This window comes from Mustela nigripes, chromosome 6, assembly GCF_022355385.1.
Source record: "Mustela nigripes isolate SB6536 chromosome 6, MUSNIG.SB6536, whole genome shotgun sequence".
Lineage (NCBI taxonomy): Eukaryota > Metazoa > Chordata > Mammalia > Carnivora > Mustelidae > Mustela > Mustela nigripes.
In genome coordinates this window covers 9,621,256-9,648,764 of record NC_081562.1, presented here as the reverse complement: position 1 = coordinate 9,648,764, position 27,509 = coordinate 9,621,256, and the positions used below count along the sequence as shown (strand labels likewise).

At 59.4% G+C, this 27,509-nt stretch overlaps 2 protein-coding genes and 1 pseudogene across 5 annotated transcripts; 1 reads left to right on the top strand and 2 right to left on the bottom strand.

Moving 5' to 3' along the window:
* Nucleotides 1-795: 795 nt before the first annotated feature.
* On the bottom strand, nucleotides 796-23,585 carry KCNJ4 (potassium inwardly rectifying channel subfamily J member 4). 4 transcript variants are annotated; one of them, XM_059404598.1, is made up of 2 exons: nucleotides 23,351-23,585; nucleotides 796-2,502 (listed from the first exon to the last, which is right to left on the bottom strand). In XM_059404598.1, exon 2 carries the CDS (start codon nucleotides 2,461-2,463, stop codon nucleotides 1,108-1,110), a length of 1,356 nt encoding a protein of 451 aa, XP_059260581.1. In that variant the 5' UTR covers nucleotides 2,464-2,502; nucleotides 23,351-23,585; the 3' UTR covers nucleotides 796-1,107. The 4 variants fall into 4 exon arrangements, with proteins under 4 accessions (XP_059260581.1, XP_059260582.1, XP_059260584.1 ...); XM_059404599.1 differs by lacking the exon at nucleotides 23,351-23,585 and adding an exon at nucleotides 8,530-8,711; XM_059404601.1 differs by lacking the exon at nucleotides 23,351-23,585 and adding an exon at nucleotides 4,905-4,955.
* LOC132020950 (U4 spliceosomal RNA) lies at nucleotides 7,992-8,057 on the bottom strand (annotated as a pseudogene).
* LOC132020233 (uncharacterized) lies at nucleotides 23,248-24,268 on the top strand. The gene is made up of 2 exons (XM_059404443.1): nucleotides 23,248-23,898; nucleotides 24,140-24,268. Exons 1-2 carry the CDS (start codon nucleotides 23,248-23,250, stop codon nucleotides 24,266-24,268), a joined length of 780 nt encoding a protein of 259 aa, XP_059260426.1.
* The last annotated feature ends 3,241 nt before the right edge of the window (nucleotides 24,269-27,509 follow it).

Here is a 27,509-nt window from a genome sequence, read left to right as displayed (position 1 = left end):
CCAGTTAACGGAGGTTTAGCTCCCACCCACACAGGGCTTTCCTGCCTATCATCTCTTGGGAGGGAGGAGTGATTCATCCATTCTACAGATGATGAAACTGAGGCCAAGAACAGATGGGCGACTTGTTGGCAGCTGCATGTCAGTGAAGTAGCAAAGCTCTGGTTCAAGCCCAGGTCCTCTGCAGCTGGCTCAGATCTTTCCCGTTGGCTCCCAGGAAGGAGAATGGCAGGTGGTCAAGTCCCCTCCAGGGCTCATTGTCTTGGAAAGGGACACACACACCACACACAGACACACTCACATCACGGTCTCTCTCTTATCTGTTCTTCCGTGCTTTTCATCTTCAACCAGCCTACCCCTAATGGACCATATACTTTATTAAAAATATATAGTTACAAACTCCATTGTCAATCTGGGCTGGACCCCGGGGATCTGGAGGGACCACAGGGAGGGATGGTCCTCATCCTGCCCCTCGGGGACCCGCCTCTGCACCCAAACCCAACATCCAGGGGCCAAGATGGCTGGCTTTGGGGACCAGCCTGCTGGGCGGGGGAAGGGGCTAGGCTCACTGGGCCCGGGAGGGGGGCGGTTCACAGAGAGGGACTGCACCTCCTTGTCCTGCAGGTACGAAGGCGGAAGGCAGATTTGGTGCCTCCATCTCTCCATTTATAGATATTTACAAAAGAAAGTCGAGAGCAACAGGTCACAGTCATGCAAAAGAAAAGCCCCCCCACCCTCCCTCCCCCCACACTAACCCCTGCCCACCCCAGAACCCCACGATGCCCACCCCCCCAGCAGTCCAGCCGCCTTCCCCAAGGTTCTGAGAGTAAAGGGGGCACGTCCTTGAAGTGTCAGTGGGAAAAAGGTGGTGGGTCTGGGGTCCCCGAGAGGCCAGTGGGTAGGCTGACAGGTCAGGGGTTATCCTGGGCCCTTCCCAGGCCTGGGCTCTGGAGTCACTGAGAAGGGGTTTCCCAGTCTCTGAAGCCCCCAGCTCCCTGCCGCAGGCCCGCGGAGCCAGGGTCAGCTCTGTCCTGAGTGTGGAGGGGGTGTCCTGGCATCCCACCCCCGGCAGAGGCTCTTGTGGGAAGTGATGAGGGCGGGGCCCGGAGGTCAGATGGCGGACTCCCTGCGGTAGGAGATGTTGTCCAGCGGGAGGGTGGCTTGGATGCGCTCCAGATCCAGGTGGCTGCCGAACTCCAGCATTCGGATGATGCCCGCTTCCTCCTTGGAGCCCGCCTCCAGGCCCAGGCCCGCGGCCACAGCAGCAGCGGCCGCCGCCTCCTCCTCCATCTCCTCTTCCTCCTGGCTCATGAGGGCCAGCTCGTTCTCGTAGCAGAAGGCACTGGGCGGGGGCGGCGGGGCGGGCAGCACGGTGATCTTGCTCTCCTGCAGCTCCCGGGCCGAGCAGCAGGGCGTGCCGGCCACCTCGTAGGTCTTGTGGAAGCGCGAGTAGTCCACCTTGTAGTGGCTCTTCTCCTCGAAGACCACGGGCTCGAAGCGGTGGCCCCACAGGATCTCGCTGGCTAGGTAGGAGCTGCGGGCCTGGGTGGTCATGGCGGTGGCCTCTACCATGCCCTCGAGGATGACCACGATCTCAAAGTCCTCCGACTCCAGCTCCTCCTTGCCCATGCCGTAGAGCGGGCTGTCCTCGTCAATCTCGTGGACGATGATGATGGGCGACACCAGGAAGATGCGGTCCAGGCCGATGTCGTAGCCCACGTTGAGGTCCCGCTGGTCCAGCGGCAGGTACTCGCCCTCCTGGGTCATGTAGGGCTTGATGAGCTGGGCCCGCACGTGCGCCTCCACAATGTGGCTCTTACGCAGGTTGCCCACACGCCACATGAGGCAGAGCTTGCCGTCGCGCACCGAGATGACCGCGTGGTGGCTGAACAGCAGCGTCTGCGCCCGCTTCTTGGGCCGAGCCATCTTGGCCATGATGGTGCCGATCATGAAGGAGTCGATGACGCAGCCCACGATGGACTGCACCACCACGGCGATGACCGCCAGCGGGCACTCCTCCGTCACGCAGCGGAACCCGTAGCCGATGGTCGTCTGCGTCTCCACCGAGAACAGGAAGGCGCCCAGGAAGCCATTCACGTGCATGATGCAGGGCTTGGGGGCCGTCGGGGCCGCCGGGGCACCCCCTCCGGCCGCTGCCGTCGCCGTGGCCGCCGCCGCAGCCGCCGCCGCCGCCGGGCCGGCCTCCAGGTCGCCGTGGAAGAAAGCAATACACCAGAAGAGGAGGCCGAAGAAGAGCCAGGAGACGAGGAAGGCCGCGGAGAAGATCATGAGCATGTAGCGCCAGCGCGTGTCCACGCAGGTGGTGAAGATGTCCGCCATGTAGCGCTGCGACTTGTTGCTCAGGTTGGCGAAGTAGACGTTGCATTGGCCGTTCTTCTTGACGAAGCGGTTGCGGCGTTTCCGCCGGGGCACGTGGGCCTGCCCGTTGCGGCTGTGCCCGTGCATGTCCTGAAGCCGGCGTGGTCACCTGGGAAGACGCAGGGCCTGGGGAGAGGAGAAGCCCGACAGGTGAGATGCTGGCGCCCCGGGGAACCCCACTCCCGCCCCACCTGGAGATGCTCAGAATGGGAGGAGCCTGGCCTGGGACCCAGGACCTCCTAGAGCCCCTGTGGGCAGAAGGTGGCAGGTAAGGTGCTTCTGAGGACAGGGAGGGAGTGTGGGGGCCTGAGCCAGCGCCTCCAAGCACCAGAAGCTGAGGCCACCAGGAGGGCCCTCGTGCTGCTCCCTCCAACCTTTCCGGCCCCCCTGCCCCGTCTGGCGAGCTTCCTTCTTGGCTCCACCATCGGGTCCCCTACCCTGAGCAGAGGGAGCTGTGACCGCTCCAGCCCCTGGTCACCTCCTGGGCTCAGCCCCTGCCTGCTTGGCCCTCTCTGGGGCAGGACATCCTCCGGAGCTGACCTGTAGAGCAGCCAATGGCCACCTGCGGCTTTGTACATGGACTCAAGATGAAATACAATTTTAACTTCAGTTCCCCACATTTCAAGGGCTCAGTAGCCACCCGTGGCTAACGGCTGCCGCCACCTGATGGAGTTGACAGAGGACATCTGCCTCATGACAGGAAGTCCCACTAGGCTGTGCTGGGACCCGTGGCCCCATGTCAGTTCCCGTCCTGTCCCCAGACCTGCTGGGAACAGAAGTGGGTGAAGACCAGCAATGGTCGTGGTCAAGACGGAGGAAGGGCGAGCCCCAAGCTTTGGCTCCCAGGTAGGCATTGCAATTCCCATGTCACCGGTGAGGGAGCAGGGCTCAGAGAGGAGAAGCGACTGGCCCAAGGTCACACAGCTAGTGAGTAAATCCAAGCTCGGGTGTGTCTAGCCTTAGCCCGCAGGTGCTGTCAATACCTAAGGGCTCACGGATCCGGAGGCAGAGGCAGACACACCCACTGCCTCATGGAGACACCTCAGAAAACTCATCTCCCCTCACCTGTAAAATGGGGATCAAAAGCCTGCCTCACAGGGCCCGAGGAGATAGTGGGTGCTCGGTTAGAGACAGCCACCCTCCTGCCCTCCTTCCCGCCTCTCCAGAGCAGGAGGAAGCTGGCGAGAGGCAGGCTTTGCCTGTCAGCCTCCTCAGCTGTGTTTCGGTGGAGGCGGCCCTCACCCCTCAGGGGCGGCAGGAGCACCAGCTGGGCCCACGGAGGGCAGACCCTCCCTCCACCCCTCCCCTCCACGGGGCGCAGGGAGAGAGAGGGAGAGAGGGTTCTGCCTGGGGCCCCAGCCACTGGCAGGGCTGGGCCTGGGCCTGGGCTCCCGGTAACGTTTTGGCCCAGAATTATATAAGGCTGGAAGTTTCTATTTTCTGTTCTATTCTTCTTCCTGATCTAATTGTGCATCTGTGGCAATGTTTATACACTTCCCTGCTCAGGACAACTCGGTTGCCGCAGCAACGGGTCCGCGCCAACGCTGAAATTTAGAGATCAACAGCCTGGTGCCTGCCTGTGCCTCTTCCCGGGAGAAACTCCCTCCCTCCGCCAGGCCTGGGGAGAGTCAGCCCTGCCCCCGCCCCCAGCCTCCCCCCGCCGTCCCCCCCTCCTCTGGGTTCTTCTCCCTTCCCTGCCTTTGCTACCCGGGGGCCGCAGCCCTGTGCTGAAGTCCCTCATCCACCGCATGATGTAGGGGCAAGTCACTTGGCGGCTGTGAGCCTCAGTTTCTTCATCTGGAAAATAGGACCAGTGTGGGTAGGCAGTGCTGGCCCTTAGGAGGCCATAACTTTGGCTGGGAGCGCCAGGCCCTGTCTGCCACCTCCTCCAGAGGCCTAACAGCCAGGGCTCCGGGTGGGAGCCCTGAAGAAAGTGGGGGCCAAGGGCACCTTCTAGTTTTCTAGAAGGAGGTCTTTCTTCACTAAATATCTCCCCCTCTCTGCTCTGTCCCGCTGTCCTGAATGCCTCCAGTAGCACCAAAGAAGGAACCAGAAAGCGCTTACTTCGAGACCCTTCTTTTATAGCTGGGCCAGGAAGTGCAGACCCGGAATGGATTTGCTCAGGGTCCCAGGGTGAGGCAGAGGGGACCAGCCCGACTGGGGGGGGGGGGGGTGGGGGGGGGGCGGCTCCTCATTCCTGCCGCTCCAGGGCTCCTGGGAGGGAAAGGTGCTCCTGAAAAGAGAAGCCTCCTTCCCTGAGGGGTGGGGGTAGAATTTGTTGCAGGAGAAGGCTCTTTATGGGGTTCCCACTCTCTGGGAGGGCCCAGGGCTGAGGGCAAGGGAGATGGTCCCCACATGTTCTAGGCTGCTGGCCTCGCTCACCAGCACTGTCCACTTTCCCTGGGTCCTGGGCGGCAGGATCAGTCGGGCCCCAGGCTCCAGGTTCGGCCCTGAGGCTCTGCATGGCCCCACCCCCCCAGCTTCAGCCCTCCCCCCCCCCAGCCCCTGCCCATCCCCACAAGCCTCACATCTCAGCCCAGTGGGGGCACAGCTGGTCCTGCACCCCTGCATCTGCTCTGCTGGTCACAGCAGTGTTCTCAATCAAGCCTCTGCGACATTCCAGGCCCCGGGCCCACAGCTCTGCTCCGCCATGCCCAGTCATGCTCAGAAATGTCCGCTCTGGGGCCAACGGGAAAGCTATCCCCAGACCCATGGCCCTCCGCCACAGAGGAGCCTGTGTGCTGCCTCTCCCTGCCTGCAGGGACCCGTTCAAGTTAGCGAGCGCTCCTGTCCCCGCTGACTCCTGCGGCAGGAACGACAGGCTCACCTGGCAGGGCGCGGGCTGACCCACACTGTGCCCGACCAAAACCTGGAAAGTATGAAGCTTGGCATCGTGCTTTCATGTGACAGCCCTGGAAGATGGCCAGGTTTGTCACAAGGGGCTTCCTGGTGAAGGCCCAAGGACAAAGTGCCCAAGAGAAGGGGCATAGGTGGTCCCAGAAGGGAAAGAAGCATTGACCACTGGGGATCACCCTGGATACAGGTGCTCTCATGGGAAGACCATGTCCCCAGGATGGTGTCTACAATGAAACCGTACTTTTCCAGAAGGCAAAGAGCTGGTCTTCATTCTCTTCCAACAAGTGTGCCAGAAAATGAACACACCCGGGAGAACTCGGTTTCAGCCCATTTCCCACGGTGGAGGCTCCGGGAGGCCGGGCCCCCCTCACTGCCTCGCGGTGTGACCTTGGACAAGTCCTTCCCCTTCCGGGCCAGCTTCCTCGGCCGGTCGCTACCCTTGATCCTGAGTGTATCCCACGACTCGTTTCATGGTCATCTTGGGGAAAGGACAGGGGTGGGAAATGCCGGCTACACTCAACGTCCTTTCTTGGCAAAGTGAAAGAGGGAGGTGCTGGGCCATTTACCAAACTTTCTTCTTTTCCTTTAATTTTACGGTGCTGTCACTGTCCCAAATCTGGAGCCCCTAGTCCAGACCTCACTAGACAACGAGAGAAACTGAGGCCAAGAGCGGGGTGGTAGCACAGGGAGGCTGTGGCTAGCCAAGAACCTTCCGGCCCCAGAGAGATGCTAAAGGTGACCGGCAGGGATGTCAACTCGCTGTCACCATTGCGAACCTGCTCCTTCCAGGGGAAGGCTGGACGCCCTGCCTGCCATGGGTCCAGAGCAGGCAAGATAAAGACCCCACACCTGTCATTAGGTTCTCCTCTGATTTTGTGACACCGAATGCCCCCTCCTTGCCCACAACTCCCTTTGCCAAAGGAAAGCTGATAAAGTGACAGCAGCCCCAGGGGGGACTCCGGCAAGCCCGGCCGACCGTGAGGACACCTCTCCCCGTGTGCACCCACCCCATGCCCCGGAGAATCGCTGGTGGCTCAGGGGCATGTCACCCTGGCCCCCAGCCCAAAAGGCAGCACTTCCTGAGTCTGGGCCAGCCAGGCAGGAGGAAGGGGACACTTAGCCGGCCTGCAGGGCCTTAATGCTTGTCTTTGTTACTAGATGGGACAATAGAGGAGGTGAAGTGACTTGCCCAAGGTCACACTGCTCAGCACTGGGGCCCAGCTGAACCTATCGCCCTTCTCTTCTCGAAGGCTGCTCTTAGGGAAGGAACCTTCTGGAAGTGTCAGCTCCCTGCCTGGTCTATCTCCCCGAAGCGTCACTGCAAGCCTCTGTTTACTTAACAAGTATTTATTAAGCACCAACTGCAGCAACAAGCAGGGTCATGATTTCTTTCCCCAGCTGAAAGATCACAGGCCAGGGGTGGGGGGGGGGGTAGGGATGAGGATGGGGGTGGCCCAGCAGAAGCGGCAAAGCTGGGATCCCCGCTCCGGTCTGGCTGGCTCCAGCTCCCTGGCTCACCCTGGCCCCCAGTCTCCGGGTTGGGCTTCCTTCGCCTCCCACCACGCCCCGCCCAATACGGATCCCTCGGGTCTCTCCGCAGCCCCCACCCAGCCCCAACCCCAGCCGCTCTGCTTTCTAATCTTCCCTGACTGCCCCGCCAGCTGCAGCCCTGCCTCCTCTGAGCCCCTCGGCTCCCCCTGCCTGTCTGCTCCACTCGGCTCCTTGTCGGCTGTAGGAGAAGAACATGCTGGCTAAGCCCTTGTGTTCGGGTGGCAAGACCTGGCCCTCAGTCTCAGCTCTGTCATGTCCTAGTGTGTCCTCTTTGGACCTCAGTTTCCTCATCTGCAAAGTGGACATGATGGCACTAGTACCTACTTCCCCAGACCCCCATTGAGCCAAGTGTGATAACCACCAGGAATAGAAACACAGGCTGGGACCTCCACAGGGCTTTGCAGGTGGAATGCATGGAATGGGCAGATGCTGGTGGTGGTGATGACGGTGATGACGATGATGACGGTGACGGTGACACCGGACTGGGGACTGGAGGCGGGAAGCCCCACGTCAGGTCCTGGCTTCACTAACTGCTCCAGCCAGGTGCTCCCTCTGCGAAACGGGAGACCACGTTTGCTCCCTGGCAGGAGAGTGGGAAGATGGAATGAACACGGCGCCTGGCACAGAGTCTGAAATAAGGCGGGGGAGCTGGTGGGTGTTCCTCAGTCCCATGAGCCCCATTCATCCCTGAACGCCTCTGGGGCTTGGACGGGGAGGCTGACTCTTCTCCTAAGAGAGGGAGCGGGCCCAGGGCCATAGAGGTGAGGCACAGCGAGGCGGGGTGAGGGGCTAACTCAGTGCACCCAGGTCAGGTTCTAGAAGGTGGGAAGATTTCCCTGGGGGACATGGAAGGAATTCACACCATTGTCCCCTTTCCCAGCCTCCTGAGGAGCCCAGGGCCTGCCCGTCCTCCAGCCCTGACTGAGGCCTTTTAGGCCCGAGCAGCCTGGTTTCGGTGAAGGTTCACTCAGCTCGGATACACAGGGCTTTGCACGGGGGTGGAAAAGGGCTCGAGGCCTGGCAGCTGAGCTGTGCTCCTCAATGAGTAAAAGGGAGCCAGAGATGGATCTAGCCGCGGGGGAAATCGGGGGAGCCAGTCCCCTCCGCACAGCCCTCTGAGGGCCCCTCAGCCTCCAGGAGGTCTGACTACCTCGTCTTCATGAGTCTCAAGAGCCCACACCTTCCCCCTGCCCTGGTTTTGACCCAAGTCCAATTAGCAATAATCGCGCCTCGGATAAACCTCATTGGCTACGATACTGCCACTGCGCAAAGCTTGACCCAAGTCCAAAGTGGACTCTGTACCACTTTCTGCCTGTGTGACCTTGGGACAATTACCAAGCCTCTCTGGTCCCCGCACTCATCATCTCTCTCTCTCTAGGTGAGGCTAACAATAGCCCTTACCTCATACAACTGTGACCAGGAATAAACAGGACGGTACACGTCACGTGCCAAGCACAGCGTACGTGGTTGCTAAGTAGCACGGGTCACCCCTGGGTCTGACCAGTCCTTCCCGTGTCCGCCTCCCCCTGAATCTGAACCACAGCGCCCTGCACCCATCACGTGGCCCTGCCCCGGTTGTTTTTCCCCCACAGCAGCCCAGGGAGCATCCGCACAAGGACAGTGGCCACCTTCTCCCGGGGTGGGGGCTGGGCTGGAAGTGGGAGCAGTCCCGCCTCCTCTGGCAGATCCCCTTGACCTCTGCGAGCCCGAGTGTCTTCACTCACGAAGGAACGCGGTCATGCCTACCTCCCTCGGCCGTCGTGAGGGTCAGATGCGGATTGCCAGGGGCCACAGGGGTGCGGGCCAGAGTGGGTGCTCACAAGTGCCGCTCCTCCCTCACACGTTCCGCGCCCTGGCCGCCGGCATGACATTGCAAACCCCACGCGGAGCCCTGAGCATTGGCTTCCTCTGTGGTGGCCCTCATCTGAGTGCTTTACGCTGATCAATTCCTGCCCTGCTCACCGTGACCTCAGAGGAAGTTACCATTATGATCCCTACTTTAGAAGGAAGAAAACGAAGGCAGAGAGAGGTCCAGCAACTTGTCCAAGGTCACACAGCCCATTAGGGGTGGAGCCAGGATTTGGACACAGGCAGCTGAGGCCAGAGCATGTTCATTAGATGCCTGACTCCCCTGGCCCAGGGACACATGGCCACATCGCACTTTTCTTCCACTTAGGAAATGTTTATGAAGCCCTACTATGTGCCAGGCTCTGTAAGTCAGTCCTTCTGGGAGAGGAGAAGCTGGGCATAGGGCCAGTTACGGCCAGGACCCGGGACCTGATTGCAGGGCCAGACACACAGGAGACTCTGGGCTCCCAGGGGGGCTCTGAGCACTGTGGGGTGAACTGACTCATTCTTCCAGCTCCACACCCCAACCCCCAACTTTCCGGCCCAGCCACTAAGCCAGCAGGTGAACAGGCTCAGAAAGTAAGTTCCCGGGAATGTCCAGAGAGGTCTTCTGGTCACAGCCAAGTGGCAGGAGCTCGTGGCCGTAGGACCCAAGGGTCACTGGTTCAACCTGCAGCTGTGCCCCTTCTTGCCCAGCCAGTGCCTGGTTCCTGCCCCCACAGACAGCCCCACAGGAGCCCCCTCGACTGGCCTGACAGTCCCACCAAAGGGACTGTCCCCAAACACCTGTGCCCTTCTATACAGGGATTGGAAAGTGAGAGCAGATCCCTGGAGGCTCCTATTTTCCAGGACAATCTCAGCTCTCCTTGGTGGTAGGATTCAACCCCCTGTGCTCTACCCCCACGGCCTCACTGTGGCTTCTTGGGGTCTGGTCAGCTGGGTCCATTCTTCCTCCAAAGTTACTCGGTCAGTAACTACTTAATCATACCCTTGCTGTGGGTCAGACCCAGGCGTGGACTCGCCCAGCTTATGGGTCAGCCAGGGAGAGACGCTGCGCACATTCTAGCATCTGCACAGCGGGGTGGTCAGAAATGGTGGTAAGCTGCTTGAAGGAAACGTGCTGCGATTGTGACAGAGAGGACAAGGGACTCTGGTTTGGTGGGGATCCCCTAGGGCCTCTTTGAGAAAGTGACATGGGAATTAAGGTCTGAGTAGTGACTGGGAGTCAAGTCGGGGAGGAAAATTGTGTGTCTGTGTGAAAGGTGGGGTGTAGAACATTCCAGAAGGGGGCTGGCGTGTCGAGAATCTGCAGCAAGTCCACTTGGTGGGAGTGAGGTGAGCAAGAGGAGGGAGAGCAAACTTGCCCAGGATGAGGCCCCCAGAGGTAGGGGGTGGAAGGGGTTACGAGTGTCACCCTCACAGCCACAGGACACAGGCGGGCAGACACTGGGTTTTGCCTGGTTAGATTTTTTGAATTTTCATATGAAATTTTTAAGACAAATAGGAATAAAGAATAATACAATAAACCCTTGTGTATCCTCCACCAGGTTTAAGAAATAAAACCTCCTCAGGATGCCCGGGGGGCTCAGTTGGTGAAGCGTCTGATTCTTTACATCAGCTTAAGTCTTGATCTCAAAGGGGCACCTGGGTGACTCAGTGGGTTAAAGCCTCTGCCTTCAGCTCAGGTCATGATCTCAGCTCAGTCCTGGGATCGAGCCCCGCATCCGGCTCTCTGCTCAGTGGGGAGTCTACTTCCCCCTCTCTCTCTGCCTGCATGTGATCTCCCTCTGTCAAATAAATAAAATCTTAAAAAAAAAAAAAAAAAGTCTTGATCTCAGGGGCGTGAGTTCAAGCCCAGCACTGGGCCCCATGTTGAGCGGAGAGTCTACTTAAAAAAAGAAAAAAATATACCCAACCTTACTTGTCTATTTAAAAAAAGAAAAAAATATACCCAACCTTACTTGTGTGGCTCCCGTGGCTCCCCCACCCTGGTCTGGCCTCAGAGGCACCCACGGGGGTAGAGGTGCTGGGGTCCCGCACGGGGTCCGTGCATGCAAGGCCCAGACGGTGGCCTGTAGGGTACAGAGGCGGGTTGCACAGGCGACTGGGAAGAGGGGTGCTGGGAACAGGCGCCAACGGGACGCTGAAGGAGGACCCAGTTTAAGGACTGATGGTTTCCCCATGTGTGGTGGCCGCGGGATGTGCAGGTGGAGAAGCCGCAGGCTGTTGCACCCTGAGGTCGGGATGGAGATGGCTGATGCTGACCACCTGTGGCAGCGTGGGAAGTTGTGCAAGCGGTTGCAGCCACCTGGGGCAGAAATGCTGGGGAGAAGAGCAGAGGGCCCGCAAACCGCTGGGCATCCCCGGCAGGTGGCCCAGGACCAGGCACAGCAGCGTCCAGATAGCAGGGCCCCGAAAGCCAGGAGAAGAGGGGTTCCAGCAGAGCTGCCTGGTGACCCCCCGACCAGCCCAGACCATGTGAGGCCGGCGACCCCTCAGCCCTTTTCCACTCGGATGCTGTCCGTCCCCAGCCACCAAGGACGAAGTGAGGACAAGGGCGCCGAAGAAGGCAAGGAGCTCGGGACGGTCGCCGCAGTGGGCCAGGGACAGGAGCAGAAGTGGCCTCGGGACAGCCCATGTCCAGGACATGTGCCCCAGCTGGGGAAGGGGTTGGGCATGGAGATCACCACCCCAACCTCGCTCCCGCAGCAAACAAGCCCACAGGAGCCGGGGCTGACAGTGGGGGAGAGGGTCTCCCAGAGCCATGGAGGGGGGCAGGGCATGGGGGCTGACATCTGTTACCCACAGCGGCGCAGGGTTCCCTGGATTCTCCGATGGGCCTCACAAGAGATGTGGGAAGACCGGAGGAGCAGGGAAGGCGAGTCTGAGCCAAACCCCAGGCTGACTTCCTGCCTCGCCCCGCGTGGCCCTGGGTGGCTTCAGAGAGCCATGGGACTGCTTGCGACACTTGGGTGCTCTCCTGGGACCCTAGCCCGCAGACAGTTACGTAGTGGCGGAGGGAGCCAGGCCCCTTGTCTGCCCAGCCTGGCCCGGAGGCAGCCCGATGCCATTGGAGAATGGCACACCCCACGGCCGGCGCAAAAGAGGAGGGAGCCCTGGAAGGAGCCATGTGGGTCTTCAAGATGTGTCTTTTAGCAAAAAAAAAAGAAGAAGAAGAAAAAAAAAGGCAACAGTGATGAACATTGAGTATAGTATCTACCATTTGTGGAAAAAAAGGAGAGAACGAAATTTATAGACACACATATTTGCTTGTCTGGGCTTGTCTGTGGATGGAGCCCCAGGAAGCTGGTGACACTGGCTGTCTCCGGGGAGGGGAAGCAGGTGGCTGGGGATGGGTGGGAGGAAGAATTCTCACTGTATTCCTGTTTGTGTCTTTTTAATTTTAGAGCCGTATGAATGTATTACCTACAGAAAAAAAAAGACACATAGAAGGCTTTAAAATTAGTGCGTACATATGTGTATTTTTCTGAAAAGGCTTAGAGCATCCTCAAAAGGGCCTGTGATCCCAGGAAGCCTGAGAACGCTTCACTTCGGTGCTGTGCGGCCACGGGAAAATGCCTTGACTTCTCTGAGTCACATCCATAAGATGGTGAGGAATAACGCCCACTTCGTAGGCATGCTGTGAAGACGAACCACGGGGGTGGACGGTAAGAGTTTATAAACCGTAAAGTGCAGGAGCCCTTCTTGAAGAGGCTGAGTGAGGGTCACCTCCTATCCTCTCCCCGGCCAATCGCCGTAATAATGGTAGAACGACTAACGCTGAGTGTCCATGGTGAGCCAAGCCCGGTCACAACTTTGATCCTCACCCTGGCGATGGATGCTGTCACTCTCATCCTCACCGGGGTTCAGGAGCTTCCCCAAGAAGGTGGAGTAGGGGGCTGGGGGCTGGACACCGGCCCCACACTCTGTCTACCCAGCCCACAGTGCTCCGCCTGCTCCAGGCCACGCCACGACCACACAACTCTTCCCCAGCCGCCCCCCGCCACCTCTCCCCCTGCAGTCCCACATCCACAGGGGCTGAGGACCCCCGGGGCCCCTCCACTTAGAGCTCTTGGGACTTCCTACCACAGGGCCCTGGCCTGTTCCCCACCCCACCCACCCCTCCGCCGCTCGGGCCTTTCTTCTTGTGCCTTGAACACAGCAAATTTATCCCTCTCTCTGGTCTTTACACCGGCTGTTCCTTCTGGTTGAAAACCTCCCAGACGTCACTGCGAACACCTTGCTACTGTTCAGGTCTGAGTCAGAGGCTGCCTCCTCCAGGAGGGCCCCGGGCGCTCTCCGTCTGCGGCATTTCTCCCAGCCAAACCCATTTCACGTACAATTACCGTTAAGTGCCGGGATCTCGAACCTCTGCTTCACCCCAGAACTCCGGCGCCCGGCACGTAGTAGGCACTGATCAAACACCCGATGACCGATAAAGAAACATGATAATTTCCGTTGTCATCATTCCCTTGGGGGACCTAAGCAGGGGCTATGACAGCGTGTGATCAGGGAGGTGCTATTTTTGTCGTCGTAGTCAGGGAGAACTTCCCCGCCGCGGAGGTGGTCTCTGAGTGGAGGCCAGGAGAGTCTCAGTGGCACTGGAGCGAGTGACTGACGACGGCAGAGGACTGGGGCCTTTGCCTCCACCTCCCACAGAGCCCGGGCTTCTCCAGCTTCTCTCCGAAGGGGTCCCCCGGGTTGAGGGGGAGTAGGGGGTCCCGGATTCACACCCAGGACTCTACGCCCATAAGAGAAGCTCCAAGGACTGGAGGGGGCAGAGGGGGAGGCCCAGGCAGGCAGACAGTTCTCTGAAGGCCCAGGGACAGGGGTAGGAACACTCAGCCCCTGCTCCTGCCCCAGCCTTCCTGCTTAGCCCCAGACCGGAGTGACTGTCCCTATGGGGAGCCGGCTATACCAGGAGGAGTGCAGTGTGCTTACCGTCCTGGCCATCTGTCCCACTGGTTCCTGAGGCCAGAGACTCTCAGACTCCATTCATTCATTCACCACCCTATACCTGTGCTGAGCTGGAGTGGCCTCTGTCCCCCTGCCTAGTGTGTCCGCAGCACAGGGTGGCGCCTTCCCCAGGGGAAGCTCTGTACCTCCCCATGGAATGAAGGACCGTTTATTGAGCACCTACTATGTGCTGGGGCGGGGAGAGAAGAGAGTAAGACAAGACACAAGCCTGCTTGGCTGAGCTCCTTGTGTTAACATGTGAGGACAGAAGGTGAGGGGTTCCCAAGGCCAGAGGGTTTAGAGAGAGGTCCCCAGGAAAATGTGGGGAGAGCGGGAAACACAAAGAGAAAGCAGGCCTGGGTTCCCAACTGGGCTGATGTGGGCTGGGCAGAGAGTGGGTCCCAGGCCATGGGTTGGGGTGGCTGACTGGGGGGCTTGACAGCCCCAAGCAAAGTGGGCTACTGGGCCAGGGAAGGGAGATCTGAGGACAGGAGAGTGGAATTCTTGGACAAGAGGCGTTCTGGGAATTCTGGGTACTTATATTCTAGCATCCTAGAAAAAAAGGGGACCTGCACACCTCAGCCTCTGTGAGCGCTCTAGGATTTCTAGACAGGGCGGGAGCTTTGAAACTTTCTGACCAAGACCCAGATTAAAAACAAACACATTGGGGCGCCTGGGTGGCTCAGTGGGTTAAGCCGCTGCCTTCGGCTCGGGTCATGATCTCAGGGTCCTGGGATCGAGTCCCGCATCGGGCTCTCTGCTCGGCAGGGAGCCTGCTTCCTCCTCTCTCTCTCTGCCTGCCTCTCTGCCTACTTGTGATCTCTCTCTGTCAAATAAATAAATAAAATCTTTAAAAAAAAAAAAAAAAAAAAAAAAAAACAAACAAACACATTGTACATCGTTACTCATTATACAACGTATATATTTTTAAAAAGGTAACGAGAGCGTTGCAAAATAATGCCCTCATTACATACCAAGGATTTCACATTTTCTTTTTTATTTTATTAAAAAAAATAAGTAGTGAGCTCACTCAGTTCATTTCACAGCCACTAATGGATAAGGACCTGCTCATACCCTGAAGAACACTGTCCTGCCTGGTGCTCAGGAGCCCTGAGCTGGCTGAGACGGGGGATCTAGGGTTTGTCTATTTTCTTTTCTGGTGTCCCCTGGGGCTGGCGCAAGGCGTGGTGGGGGCACAGGCCTCTAGAGCTGGTCTTGAAACTGCGACTGCCCATGCTAGGACCATGGGCTTTTGGAGGGCACAGTTGTTGGGAGAGTTGTTGGAGGTCATGATGGAATGCTTGGCACAGTCTGTTAGACCCTTAGGGTCACGGGACCTCCATACTGTGGCCCAGACAATAAGGACTCTGGGTTCTGGGTCTGATCCCTTTCTCTGGCCCTGTGTTAGAACCTGCCGCCATCCCCCTAGCAGATGTTGTTCAGCAGCTGCTTGCACACCTCCCATGTCAGGGAGCTCACTCCCTCTCCGGCAGCCCACTAGAGTGTGGGGAGTGAGGCTCTGCCAGGCTATTCAGGCAGCTAATATCTGTAAATCCCTCCCATGACTGGCTGTCCGTCCGTTCTCCTCTCTCCTGGCCTGTCAGCCCAGGGACCCGAGCCAGCTCCAGCATGAGGCCATGCCCGCGCTCTGCCCCACCAGGCTGCTTCTCCTCCCTGTTGCCCAGTGTCTGGGGGATGGCTCTGAAACCCGGCCAGAGAGGCTCTTTCCAAGGTCAGGTGGCCTGAGGATTTGCAGCTGCACAGCCTAGCGCTGGGGCTCAGCCAGCCCTGCCCCCACCCAAGCAGGTCTGGAGGGTTCGGCAGAGAGTTCGGGCGCTGACAGCCAGGACAACTAGAGAGGCAGCGTCTGAAGGGGGTGGCCAGTGTGCACGGGGACTGGAACCTGGCAATCAGCAGGAGTCGCCCCTGACTGGTCGGGCCATACAGTGGCTCCTGTCACCTGTCACCGACGGGCTGCGTTACATTCAAAGCTCATGGATCTTCCCAGCAACCCACAGATGTAGGGGCACAAGCCCACCCCATAGGTCAGGGGATGGAGGCTCAGAGAGGTAAATCTGCTGCCCAAGGCCACACAGCCTCTCAGGGGTGGAGATGGACTTGAACCCAGAGTTGTTTCCCCTCCACAGGGCTCAGCTGGGACTATGGAGTCCAGAGGAGAGATGCCTTTGGGGAGCAGGGGGAAGCTAGCTGCCCCTTTGGGAGGGAATGAGCTGTTTCCCTGAGAGCAAAAGCCAATTAGTAGAACCATCTACCTATGTTCTACATTAGTAGAACCAATAGGTATCCATTAGTAGAACCTTCCAGACATAGTGGGCTGCCCCAGGAGATGGTGAGCTCCCCACCGAGAGGGTGTTGGGAGCTCTGATATGCCTGTGTCCGAGTGACTGGGCCCCTCTGCTCTCTCCCGCCTTGTTGCCCATGACCAGGCCACCTCCAGCTCTGTGCCTGTCACCTCCCCTAGAGGGTCCCATGGAGTTTCCCAATCACTGGCCCCCGCAGCCGTGCCCTAGGCCGAGTGGCCCCTTTACTGTTACAGGGCAGAGGGCTTGGACTTCTCAGGCCTACAGTGAGAGTCTGGGGTAGAGGCTGAGATTGGGCAGGTAGGGGAGAGACTTCGCTGGTGTGGAGGAGGGAGTCTCAGAGGCCAGACGGTAAAAGCTGGCGCCAATTCTGCCACCAAATCAAGGCTGGGCAAACTCCCTCCTCAAGGCCTCAGTCTCCCCATCAGTAAAATGGGTTTAGTCCCTCACAGTCATGTACCCCCTCCTCGCTGGCCCAGCTCAGGTCACCTCCCATCTGGCAGCCCAGGTAGAGCTGGGGCACACTCTGACAGCAGACAGGGCAATAAAAGGGAAAAGCCAAGCACATCCCATTGGAGAGGTTCCCAGGGGTACAGTGACCCAGTGAAGGTCACGAGGCATAAAGGGGGGGTGGAGCTGGGATTCAATCCCAGGCCTGCCTGACTTCCTTGTTTAGCTGCCCCAGCTGTGACCCGGGGAGGGGGGCTGTCTGCTGCCCCTTCTCTCCCTCCAGTCTGGGGGTTTCCCAGAGGGCGGCTTGAAGAGAACTGGCTCTTCCCTCCCTCCTCTAACCGCTCCCCGCAAGATAGGGAGAGCCTGAGAGAGGGGGCAGGTGCTGGCAGTCCCAGGGGTGGGAGGCAGAGGAGTCAGGAGCAGCTCTGGGCCAGTCCAGCCCCAGCTCTGGCACCATTGCTGTGTGACCTTGGGTGATTCACTGTGGGTCTCTGGGCTCAGTTGCTCCATGTCCCAGCAGAGTCTGGGAGAAAAAGCAGTTACAGGAGCAGATGGGGTCACCAGAAAACACTGGGGAGAGTTTTCCCCATCTTCCCAGGCCCAGCGGGGCCTCTGCTCAACTTGCACTCCCCATGTCCAGCCCCATCTCCCCTCTGCCCTTCCACAGGCCCCTGCTGGGTCCACCTGAGCAGGCCTAGCCCAAAGCTCCCAGCTGATAGGGCCATGACCATGACCACACCTTCTCCCTACACCACTCCAGCTGGGGTGCAGACACCAAGGACCACCTGTCTTGGTAGCCTTTCTCCTTGACCTGCCAATGTCCCCCAAGGACACTTTGCCCCCCATCGGCCCACTGAGACTGGGTACTCCAGCTGCTGGCATGAAAGTTAGTCAATTACTGGCTGGGGGGGTGGGTCACAGGAAGGAATGAGGGAACTGGCGCCGGGAGATTCAGGGGATCCCCAGGCTGGAAGAGATGCATGTTTCCTCCTTCCTCAAGCTGAATGGATGGTCCCAGAATGGCTGGACCTGGGAGCATTCCAGCAGGACAATGGTATAGGGCTGTCTCTACCTGCTGGACCTTGGGCAAACTCGGGCTTCTAGCCGAGCCTCAGTTTCCCCAACTGAAAAGTGGGAGTGATGGCCCTTGCAGGGTGGCAAGGACTCAGTAAAACCATGGATACAAAGCCTAGCCTAGAGCCTGGCACGAGGGGGCTTGTCCCCCTTCCAGCCGCAGGACCCCCAAGAAAACCTCCCTGTCCACCCAGCCACCGAGCGTCAGCACCACCTCCCCGTGCAGCCGGGCCTCTGAGTGTGCGTGTGAGGGCGTGTGTGAGAGAGCTGTGTGAGTGTGTGCCAGAGGGCAAGAGAGTGTGCGAGCGTGTGTACTGGGAGGACTGAGGCGGGGGTGGGGGTGGGGATGGGGGAGGGCGCCAAAGGGCGGGGGGTGGGGTGGGGGCAGCGCCTCATCCCAGCACTCCCCTCCCCCATTTGCCCACCTGCATGTCCTGTAACAGAACAGTGGTCTCAGAATCAAGCAAAACCCACCAGCTCAAACCTCATCCTGCCACCTTCTATTTGTGTCCCACCAGCCACTCCCCCTTGCTGGACCTCAGTGTCCCCTTCTGTAAACAGAGAGGACCGTGGAGGTCCCGAGGCGCCCGGCTTCACCCTAGGGACCAGAAAGTGGGTGGCAGGGGCAGGAGGGTCCCAGGCCTTTGAGAGCAGGGGGAGTGGGGGGCTGAGACCCAGAACCAGCTGGAGCGCGAGCCCACCCTGCCCCCCATGCTGCACCCCACCCACCACCCCACGAGCCCCGTGTGTGCGCGCCGGCAGGAGCGCGCGTGTGTGACTCAAGGTCTATTCATAGCTGAGCTGCACCAGCTGCGGCGTCACAAGCAGAGGGGCCTCAGCCCGTATTATTATTTCAATTACCATCTGAATTAAAAGTTTGAGCAGCGATCAGCCCACGTAGCAAGGGGAAGAGGGAGCAGGAGAAAAATAAAGATGAAAAGGAGAAGAAGGGCTGCGCCCAGAGATTCCCCCCCACACCCCAAGGAGGGCTGAGTCGCCCCGGAGGCTTAAAGGTTATGCCAACCTCCAGGATTTCTGCCTGCCCCTTGCCTTGGGGCCCCGGGTCCTTGTGGGGATGGGAGGAGCACTTAGAGATGGCCGCGCTCCGGCAGCTACGCCGCGGAAATAGATCACCCGGTCCAGATTCTCCCTGGCTCGGGCCAGCACAGCACAGCAAGCTCGGAAAGGGTGGGGAACGGACCTAAGGTCGCATCTCAGCCACACCCCAGGCTGCAGGCGCCAAGCTCCTCCTCTCCTGCCAGGCAGGTCCCACCCACAGGTCCCCCGTGACCTCACAGGGCAGACGAAACTGACATCTGTGGGTGGCGCTGGGGCAGGACCAGGGAGGACAGAGGTGGACCAGCTGTCCCTGCCGGTTTCTCTTCCTGCGCCCTCCTCTGCATTCCCGAGGCAGAGTCCCCTGCCTGCAGCCAGCACTCTCAGCCCTCTGCCAGACCACCAAGCAGTTGGCCCCTCCGGTCCCAGACCTCACACCATCGTGGGCCCAAAGGACCCTCCTGACCCACCAGGGTGGGGAACAGACGCCCCCCCCCCCCAGCCCAAATCTGACTCTCTGGACACCTTTGAACAGGTCCCTCTTTTCCCTCTGCTTTAGTCTTTCCCCTTGAAAGTGAGTTCTTCCTTGGGTGCTTGTCTGTATCCATGTCTTCAGAATGGAGCCCCCCAAAGATCATTGAGGGGGCATCGTGCTTTGGGGGCAACACATTATCTCCTGCCGAACTCCAGCCCAGGGGAGGGACTTTTTCCATTCTTTTCTCAAGGAAGTCTAGGGACAGCCCCCCCCCCCCCCATCAGACTGGCCCGATGCAAATCCAGACTCATCCACTCACTTCCCTGCTGTGTGACCTTGGGCAAATCACAGACTCTCTGAGCCATGGCTCCCCCGTCTGTAACACGACATTGCACATTGCGGGGCTGTTGGGAGGATTACAAGGGAAAGCCTTTGCAAAAAGCTCCTACCCCAATGCCTGGCGTAAGGATGTGTTTCCTTGCTGGAAGGCGCGTAAGTGACTCGTGCTGCCCCCCCAGCCTCTCCTGGGATATGAAAGACTCCTGGGATTTTGGAGGTGGAGATGTCAAGCACCCTCACCCATAGGACAGAATTATTGGCAGGTACTTACCTGGTTCTACTTAAACAGCTCTGGGAATGAGGAGCTCACTATCTCACAAGACATCCTCAGAGGCTCCCTGTCTTTCTCTACCTCCAGCTCTGGGAATCTTCTAGAAAGGGCCATAATCTTCTAGCTTAACCCCAAATCTAGCCTGTCCCTCTACCTCCAGCTCTGGAAATCTTCTAGAAGGGGTCATAATCTTCTACCTTAACCCCAAATCTAGCCTGTCCCTGCCTGGGACTGCTTGGGACTCGCTTTAAAATGAGCCCCAAAGGGAGCTCTGCAAGTTTACCGAACGACAGATGGGATTAATGCTCAGGGATGGTGGAGATGAGGGGAGCCAGGGAGGAATCAGGGAGAACAGAAGAGGCCAAACTGAGGACTGGGCCCTCCAAGCTCCTGGGTCCTGCTCTGGTCCACAGGGTGTGGATCTGCCTGTTTGCCCACCTACTTCCAGGGAGGGCTGAGAACCAGGGCCCCGGGGTTGGGCCCCAGCTCTACTCCCTCTACCCCCAAACCACTACTGTGACTTTGCCTGGGGGTCTACATCTCTCTCTGGGCCTCAGTTTCCACTTTTGTAAAATGAGTACAACCAACCAGTGAGTTAAATTCCAAGCCTTCTGTCCCTATTGGGCTACTGTCCCCGCCCCCCTCCCCCCCCCCCCCCCCCCCCCCCAGCCCAGCATGCAGGGAGCCACCAGGCCCCTGAGGGTCTGGGGGTTCAGGGCCAGAGACCCCATCTCTTCCCCTGTCTCTCACCTTCGCGTCCACTATCTCTTTCCCATCTCGTGCCTTTGAGGGTTCTCTCGTCCCCATTTGACAGGTGAGGAGACGGAAGCATAAGGAGGTCGAGTTACTTGCTGAAAGTCACAGAGAACCATTCAAAACTCCGGACTCCTCCTCTGTGCCCAGGAGAGCAGCAGGGCTCAAGGGCATCTTTTCCAGGAGACTCACCAGGATCTCGAGTGGCCAACTGTTCTCCACACAGATGTAGACACTGTACAGGGCATGGGGTGGGGGGTAGGGGCTGCCCAAGGTCACCCAGCGAGGCAAGTTCAGATCATCCTGAACTTAGGCTCCCTGCCTCCCAGGTGCCACCTAGCCCCGGGGGACAGCAACATGGTCTGACCTCCCAGCCCCGGCCCTGGGATCTTTCCAAGATCGGAGCCCTCTCCTGCCTCAAGGCCCTGCTTGGCTGCTCCTGGAAGCCCCCACCACCTGGGACTGAGGCGGCAAGAGTGAGCAGGAAGATGGGAATGAAAGTTGAGGGTTGGCCGCTTGCCCCCCGGCCCTCCGTCCCTCCCTCTCCTCGTGCAGGGGGAGCGGCAGTGATGTAATGCAAGTAAGCCGCTCGGCTTTGGTCCCGGTGCCAATCTCAGAAGAGAGACGACAGATTGCGTGAGCCAAATTTGGCATCCTAGGGGGGAGAGGCATGAAAAGTGGAGATGTGGAGGAGAGAAGCGAGGAGCCTGGGGAGGTGCGGGAGAAGCCCCCCTGCCCGGCAGACCCCGGACTCACCACCTCGCCTTCCACCCTGGTCCCCTGTCTGCCCAAGCCCACCTGACCTCGGGGTCCCTTCCTCACTCTGAAAGACCAGCCTGGCTCCTCCCTGGACCCTCTAGCCCCAGGACTGCCAGTCCCGCCCGCCCCCCAACACACCGCTCCAGCTCCGTTTCCCACCGCCACTAGTCTCCTGGTTACCGTGTTGCTGGCTGTCATGTCGCTTACATGTCCTCGTGACTCAGTGGTCCCCGCAGAGGGGCCCCCTCCTCCTCACACCCCCATCAGCACTCGCCCCCGCCTCCCCCAGATCCACATTAAGAACCAACCCGCCCTGTAAGCCTACACTGTTCCTCCTCCCCTTCCCTCTTATCCTAAGCTAAGAAATCTTTCCACAGCATCTCCTGGAGCTACTTCATTCTGGGTTCTGCAAATATCTAAGAACCTACTATGCTCCAGGCTTTTGCAAGCTGCTTTCAGAGACCTGACATGGTCTGTAAATCACCTGGCAAACCAGTGAAGTCAGTACCAACATCCCCATTCTCCAGTTGAAGACACTGAGGCCCAGAGGGGTCAAATCAGCTGCCCAAGGTCACCCAGCAGATACTCAAGGCCAGCTCCTTCCGTTCCCAGTCACCCCAGAGGCTTTTTTTTTTTTTTCCTTCTGGGAGAGGAGCTTCCTTTTCAAGGGTAACCATAGGTTCCCGAGGAATAGCTCCCAAGGCCCAGAACCTCCTCTAATTTCTGGACACTCCCCTTCTTGGTCAATCCTCTATTTGAGGCTATCCTCTCTCCCCATTAGCTGTCCACCTTCCCAAAGGTAAAATGAGTCCTTACTGCTGTCTGTCCAGCACTTTCCCCAGCCTGTGAACAGCCCTCAGCTCATTTGAGCTCTTGGAGGTCAGTGGGGCAAAGAGCTATGTCCTCATTCCATAAATATGGAAGTCGAGGGTCAGGGAGGACAGGGACTTGCTCACTGTGCTGGTCCCCCAGCTAGGGAGCTGAGTTCCAGAAGCCTGAATGTAGGGTAGGTGAAGCCCACTTCCCAGTGTGGAAAACTCCAGAAAGAGCCCTCCTCCCTGTGGAGAACGGTCGAACGTTCTAGGCTCAGCCCTCCAGACTCCAACTTGGATATGGGTCAGCTCAACGGCCAACAGCCTTTGCTCCTGCCATGTTGCACCCCAGGCCTGATCCTACCACCTCTTCTGTCTCCTGTTCCTCTCATCCCAGGCCAAGGCAGGGCCACACTGTGGCTCTCAGGCCCCCAAAACTCCTGCATAGCTCCCCAAACTCTGGAAGCCTGGGAGGTCACAGGACTGTATGTGGGAAGCAGAACAGGCATTTCTCTCTCTCTCTCTCTCTCTCACACACACACACACACACACACACACACACACACGGGTCTGACTCCTCTCTGGGTCTTGCACACGTGGCCCTGGGACCTCCAACCCTCAGCTCCCCATTCCCTCAACCTGCTGCTCAGCACCCAACTGGTCTGGAGGCTCTGGCTTGCCAACTTCGCCAGCCTGCCCTGCCTCTAGTCCCTCCGCCACACTCCCACCGGCCATCCCCCACATTCTCTCCCCCTCTTAGAGCCTAAGCACTGGAGGCCGAAATGGGATGTTGACACCACGGGGAGGCAGGCAAGTTTCCCTGCTCAGGGGCTCATTCAGACCTCTCTTTCCTTGGGGCTCTCCTGTAGGGACAGAAGAGCAGTCTTTGCCTCTCTCCACAGCCTCCGTCTCTAGATCTGACATGTGAACCCCCTCGTGGATGGATCCCTGTCCACCCACCCGGGGATCACCTGGCCCAAAGCCGGCGCTCAAAGCAGGAGAGGTGGGATGTTTTCCGACAGATCAGAGGGCCATTTGCAAACAGGTTGCAGCTGGGGAAGTGGAAAGGGGACCCCCCCATACCCTTTGCCACGAGTCACCTGCCTTGAAGCTCCTCAGAACCGGCTGACAACTGGGGGTGGGTGGAGGCAGGGGCAGGAGGTCAAGGCCTCTTCTACCCACCCGTCTCGGCCTTTCCGGCCACTACCCAGACCTTCACGCTCCCGACGGACCGACGGACCGACGGACGGAGAGACAGAGCTCGCCAGCTCCCAGGGAGTCGCTGGACCGCGCGGAACGCGCGCCTGGCGGCGGAGACCCGCGGGATAAGGCGCGGAGCGGGCGGGGATGACGGCTCCCACCGCCCCCCGCCCTCGACGGGACACACAGACACGCACGCGGCGGGACAGACAGACGGACAGCGCCAGCGGTGGGCACCAGCCCGGCTTACCGCGGGGCGGAGGGTCCGACGAAGGTCCAGGAGGCGGCGAGCGGGCTCTACATCCCACGGCGCGGGCGGGCGGGCGGCGTCCCGGGCGGGGAGAGGGGACTCCCGGGGCCCCCTCCCCGCGAACTCGGCGGGCCGGCGCCGCCCACCCTCCCCCGCTGCCGATGGGTCTGTCCGTCGGTCTCCGGGTCTCCGCGCCTCGGGGCCGTCCCGCGCCGCTCCCCGCGGGCCGCCCAACTTTCAGCGCTGCCCCGCGCCGCGCCCCCGGCGCCGCCTGGGCGTCAGCATCGTCGGGCCGGGCCCCGGCTCAGAACGCGGGGGTCCGGGGGCCCATGGCTCTCGACCGCCCGCGCTCGCGCCCCCCGCCCCCGCCGCAGCCGCCCGCCCTCCGCCGCCCCCCGCTGTTCTCGCGCTGTCACTCCGCGCTGTCCCCGCGCCCTGCGCTCCGCTCCCTGCCCCGCGGCGCTCGCCTCCGGCCCCGGCCCCGAGAACCCCGCAGCCGGCCGGACCGCGATCCGCTGCCTCCCACCCCGGCTGCCCTCCACCCCCGGGTCTCCGTCCCCCTGTCCCTCTGCCTGTCTCCTCTGTCCCCGTGCGGGTCTCTCCGTCTCTCCCTGCGGGGTCTCGGTCTTCTGCCTGCCGCCCTCCCAGTGTCTCCCCTGCCTCCCTCCGCCTCTGCCCTGGCTCTCTCCCCTGCGCGTCTCTATCTGTCCTCCTCCCGGTCTCCGTCTGTCCTTCTCTGTCTCTCTCTCCCTCCCACTCTCGGTGCGGCCCCCGCTGTCTCGGACCCAGGCCCGCGCCTCCGCCGCGTCCCCGGCTCGCCCGGGAGCCCGAGCTCCCGCCGCCCGCGGCGCGCCGAGAACTCCCAACTCGCGGCACGCCGCCCCGCTTTGCGAGACTTTCGCCCCTCCTCACACGTGACCCGCGCCCCAGTGCGGAGGCCGCGTGCCCCCCCGCCCCGCCCCGGGGCCCCGGACTGCCCGCGTGGCCCCGCCTGGCCCCTTCCCCGCGGCCCAGCGAGTCTTCAAATCCCCTTCGGTCGGCGGGCGGCGCGGGGCAGGGCCGGGGGCTGGGGGCTGCGGGGCCCCGCTCCTACAGCGAATCCTGCCCGGGTTTTCCTCCTCCCTCCAGGAGCGCTCCTCCCAGAACCCATTCCGAGAATCCGCTCCCGGGTTTTCTAGCCCCCAGGGGCAGGTCGGTAGGGTTCCTCTGGACCGGGAGGGGGTGGGTGGGACAGGGTCTGTCCTGGGTCTGGAGGCTCCTGGCCACTTTGCTCAGCGATCTCCTTCCGCTCCTGAAGTACCGGCACTTAAGGACCCCACGCGCTGCGCTCCGGAAGACAGAGGTGGCGTTGCTGAAGGGACCCTCACAGTCACCTAGACAGCAACTCCTCATTTTCCAGACTAGGGGACTGAGTGCCAAAGACGGCCATGAGCTTGTCCAAGGTCACCCACAGGTGGCAGAGCCGGACCAAACCCCAGTGTCTTATTCTCTGCGTCCCCATTACTCCACACTGTCTTTACAGGGCAGTATCCTGGTCTGAGTGTGCCCCAGGCTGGGCCCCACGCTCTGGGCCATGGGGAGGAGTCTCCAGCATCTCACAGCCCCCAGCACCCTGCCTTCAGCCAGCCACTTCCCTGGGCATCCCGCCTCCCCCCCACCCCACACCCTTTGAGGAAGGAAAGTACTCCTTTGCTAGGGTGGAGGTCGAGAGAACACCTAAGTTAGACAGCCAGAAGAACTTCCCTGGGAGCCTGGCCATCTGTGGCTAGTCTCATTTGAGAGGTAGAGAGACTTAGGCACCCTAAAGAGGGATTGAGAATTTTTTGAAAACGAAATCTCCTCCAGCATCTTCTCCAGGCTGATCCCTGAGCGTGAGTCCAGCACACTAACCACCATGACTGTCTCTCTTCCCCATGGATCCTCCCCACCTCCAGTTGGGATCCAGTCCCAACTCCCCAGTATGATGTACAGTCAGGCCCCACCTTATCCAGCACCCTATATAACCACACATACACCCTGATTCCCACAGATTCCAGAACATACCAGATGCTTCCACACCTCTCTGCCTTTGCCCGTGCTGTTCTTCCTGCCTTAAGTGCCCTTCCTCCTTCTCTGCCCAGAGATTTCCTGCTGCTCTCCCAGCTCAGTCTCCCCACCACTTCCCCTGGGAGGGCTTCCTGATGCCCCCAGCAGAAGTCATTCATTACCCACTCACTCATTCATCTGGCCCTGGTACTCCAATTTTTTATTGAACCTGTTTGTAAAAGGGGGTCCCTAGCAGTCTACCCCCACCTCACAGAGGCAGATTAGGAAGGTAGATGCACAAGAAATTCACAGTTCATAGTAGATGTTCAATAAACATGACCATCCTTTCTCAGTCCTCCCTCCAATATTGTGTGGAACCCCATACCGGATGACCGTCTCCTTCATTACTCTGCGGTGTCCTCGCAGGCAGGCAGCCGGACCGGAGTTCCCTCCCAGGAATCTTTGGTGTGAATGGATGGATGAACTTCAGAATCTGAATTCTGGGTTAGTGGCAGGTAAGTGCCTGGTCACTATCACACCTTTCCATGGAAATTAAGAGGATGCGGGTGAAGCAAATAACCTGTGGTCTCTTGACCTAGCCAGAGTCCTGGCCTGATGGCTGCCCTGGAAAAGTGGGGTGTGGGGGGAAGGAGGGAGGGGCAGAAGAGATGGGGAACAGGGACAGAGGTGTCCAGATCCAGAGCCTCTGTTCCTGTGGTATCAGTCCTGAGGCTGTCACTGGGCACAAGTTTGAGGAAAACGTAGGGGCTGGGGAGAGTGACTTCTGGGGGATGGGACGGGGAGGCCTGGTGGCTGTGACATCATAGGGTTTTGAGGAAACCTTTGGTAATGGTCACCTTGCTAGTCGTGGGGCTTCAGCCTGGGACCCCCGTCGACCCCCACCCCTTGCTCATCTCCTGTAAGGAGGGTCTGGTGGAGGCTAGGGTGGACTGGGAGGAGGTTGGGGGTGGCAGAAAGGGCAGCTTCAGTCAGAGAGAGGGTCAGGGACCCCAGGATAAAGAATCCCCATCCCCCAAGCCTTGTGTGACTCTGGGCAGCTCACTTCTCTCTGGGCTTCAGTGTCCTCCTCTGTGTGACATCCTATCGTGTCATAGGGTGATAGCCCTATTGTTGCGATGGCCGAGGACTGGGGGAGAATTCATGGTTGTTCAGCCCATATTTGAGAAGGGTGGGGGTAGGAGGTGGAGGTGGGGAGGGGTATGAATTGAGGGGGCAAGGGAGAGAGACGTGGACGTTCAGGCCCTGGGCAAGTTGCTTATCCTCTCTGGACCTCAGAAGCCTCATCTGTAATGGGACAGTCTGGACTGGGTCCCCAGTGGGCAAGTAGATTCTGTCATCGGCTAACACAGAAGGGTCCCCTGGGGTGATACCATTGGCCCAGCACCATTCTAGGCCTTCACAAGCTACTATTTCATTTAATCCTTACAAGAACTCTATGATGCAGGTACTTGTTACCCATGGGGAAACTGAGGCACGGGTTATATTGTTATGTGGCCAGGGCCGGCTCTCTGGAAGGGTGAGACTTGCTCTGAAGTTTGCTGGGTAATGATGGTAAATAAAACATTTGTCTGGGGCGCCTGGGTGGCTCAGTGGGTTAAGCTGCTGCCTTCGGCTCAGGTCATGATCTCAGGGTCCTGGGATCGAGTCCCGCATCGGGCTCTTTGCTCAGCGGGGAGCCTGCTTCCTCCTCTCTCTCTCTCTCTGCCTGCCTCTCTGTCTACTTGTGATCTCTCTCTGTCAAATAAATAAATAAAATCTTTAAAAAACAAAAAACAAAAAACAAAAAACATTTGTCTGACTGGATATTTTGCCAAAGCTTCCAGCCCATTTTCCATTCTCAGATCTGATTCTCACCACGTCTTCAGGAGGGAGACTCTAGGACTTCCCCCCACACGCCCACCCCCCATTCCCAGGTGAGGAAACTGAACCAAGACACAGAGAGGGGAAGGGCCTTGCCCAGGGTCACTCAGGGAGTAAGTCAGAGTCTGAGCCAGAATTGAAATGGGATCCTAGTTTCCGGGGAAAGGTGGTTTCAGGCCAGCAGAGCCCTCATGCTTATGAGCTGGCTCACCCCGGGAGCCCATTCAGGCCTCCTTGGTCCCATAGAGGCCTT

Coding starts and splice junctions, on each gene's coding strand:
- KCNJ4 (XM_059404598.1), bottom strand. CDS start 2,463: ATGCACGGGCACAGCCGCAACGGGCAGGCCCACGTGCCCCGGCGGAAA.
- LOC132020233 (XM_059404443.1), top strand. CDS start 23,248: ATGACGGCTCCCACCGCCCCCCGCCCTCGACGGGACACACAGACACGC. Junction 23,899..24,139: donor CGGCTGCCCTCCACCCCCGG/GTCTCCGTCCCC, acceptor TCTCGGACCCAG/GCCCGCGCCTCCGCCGCGTC.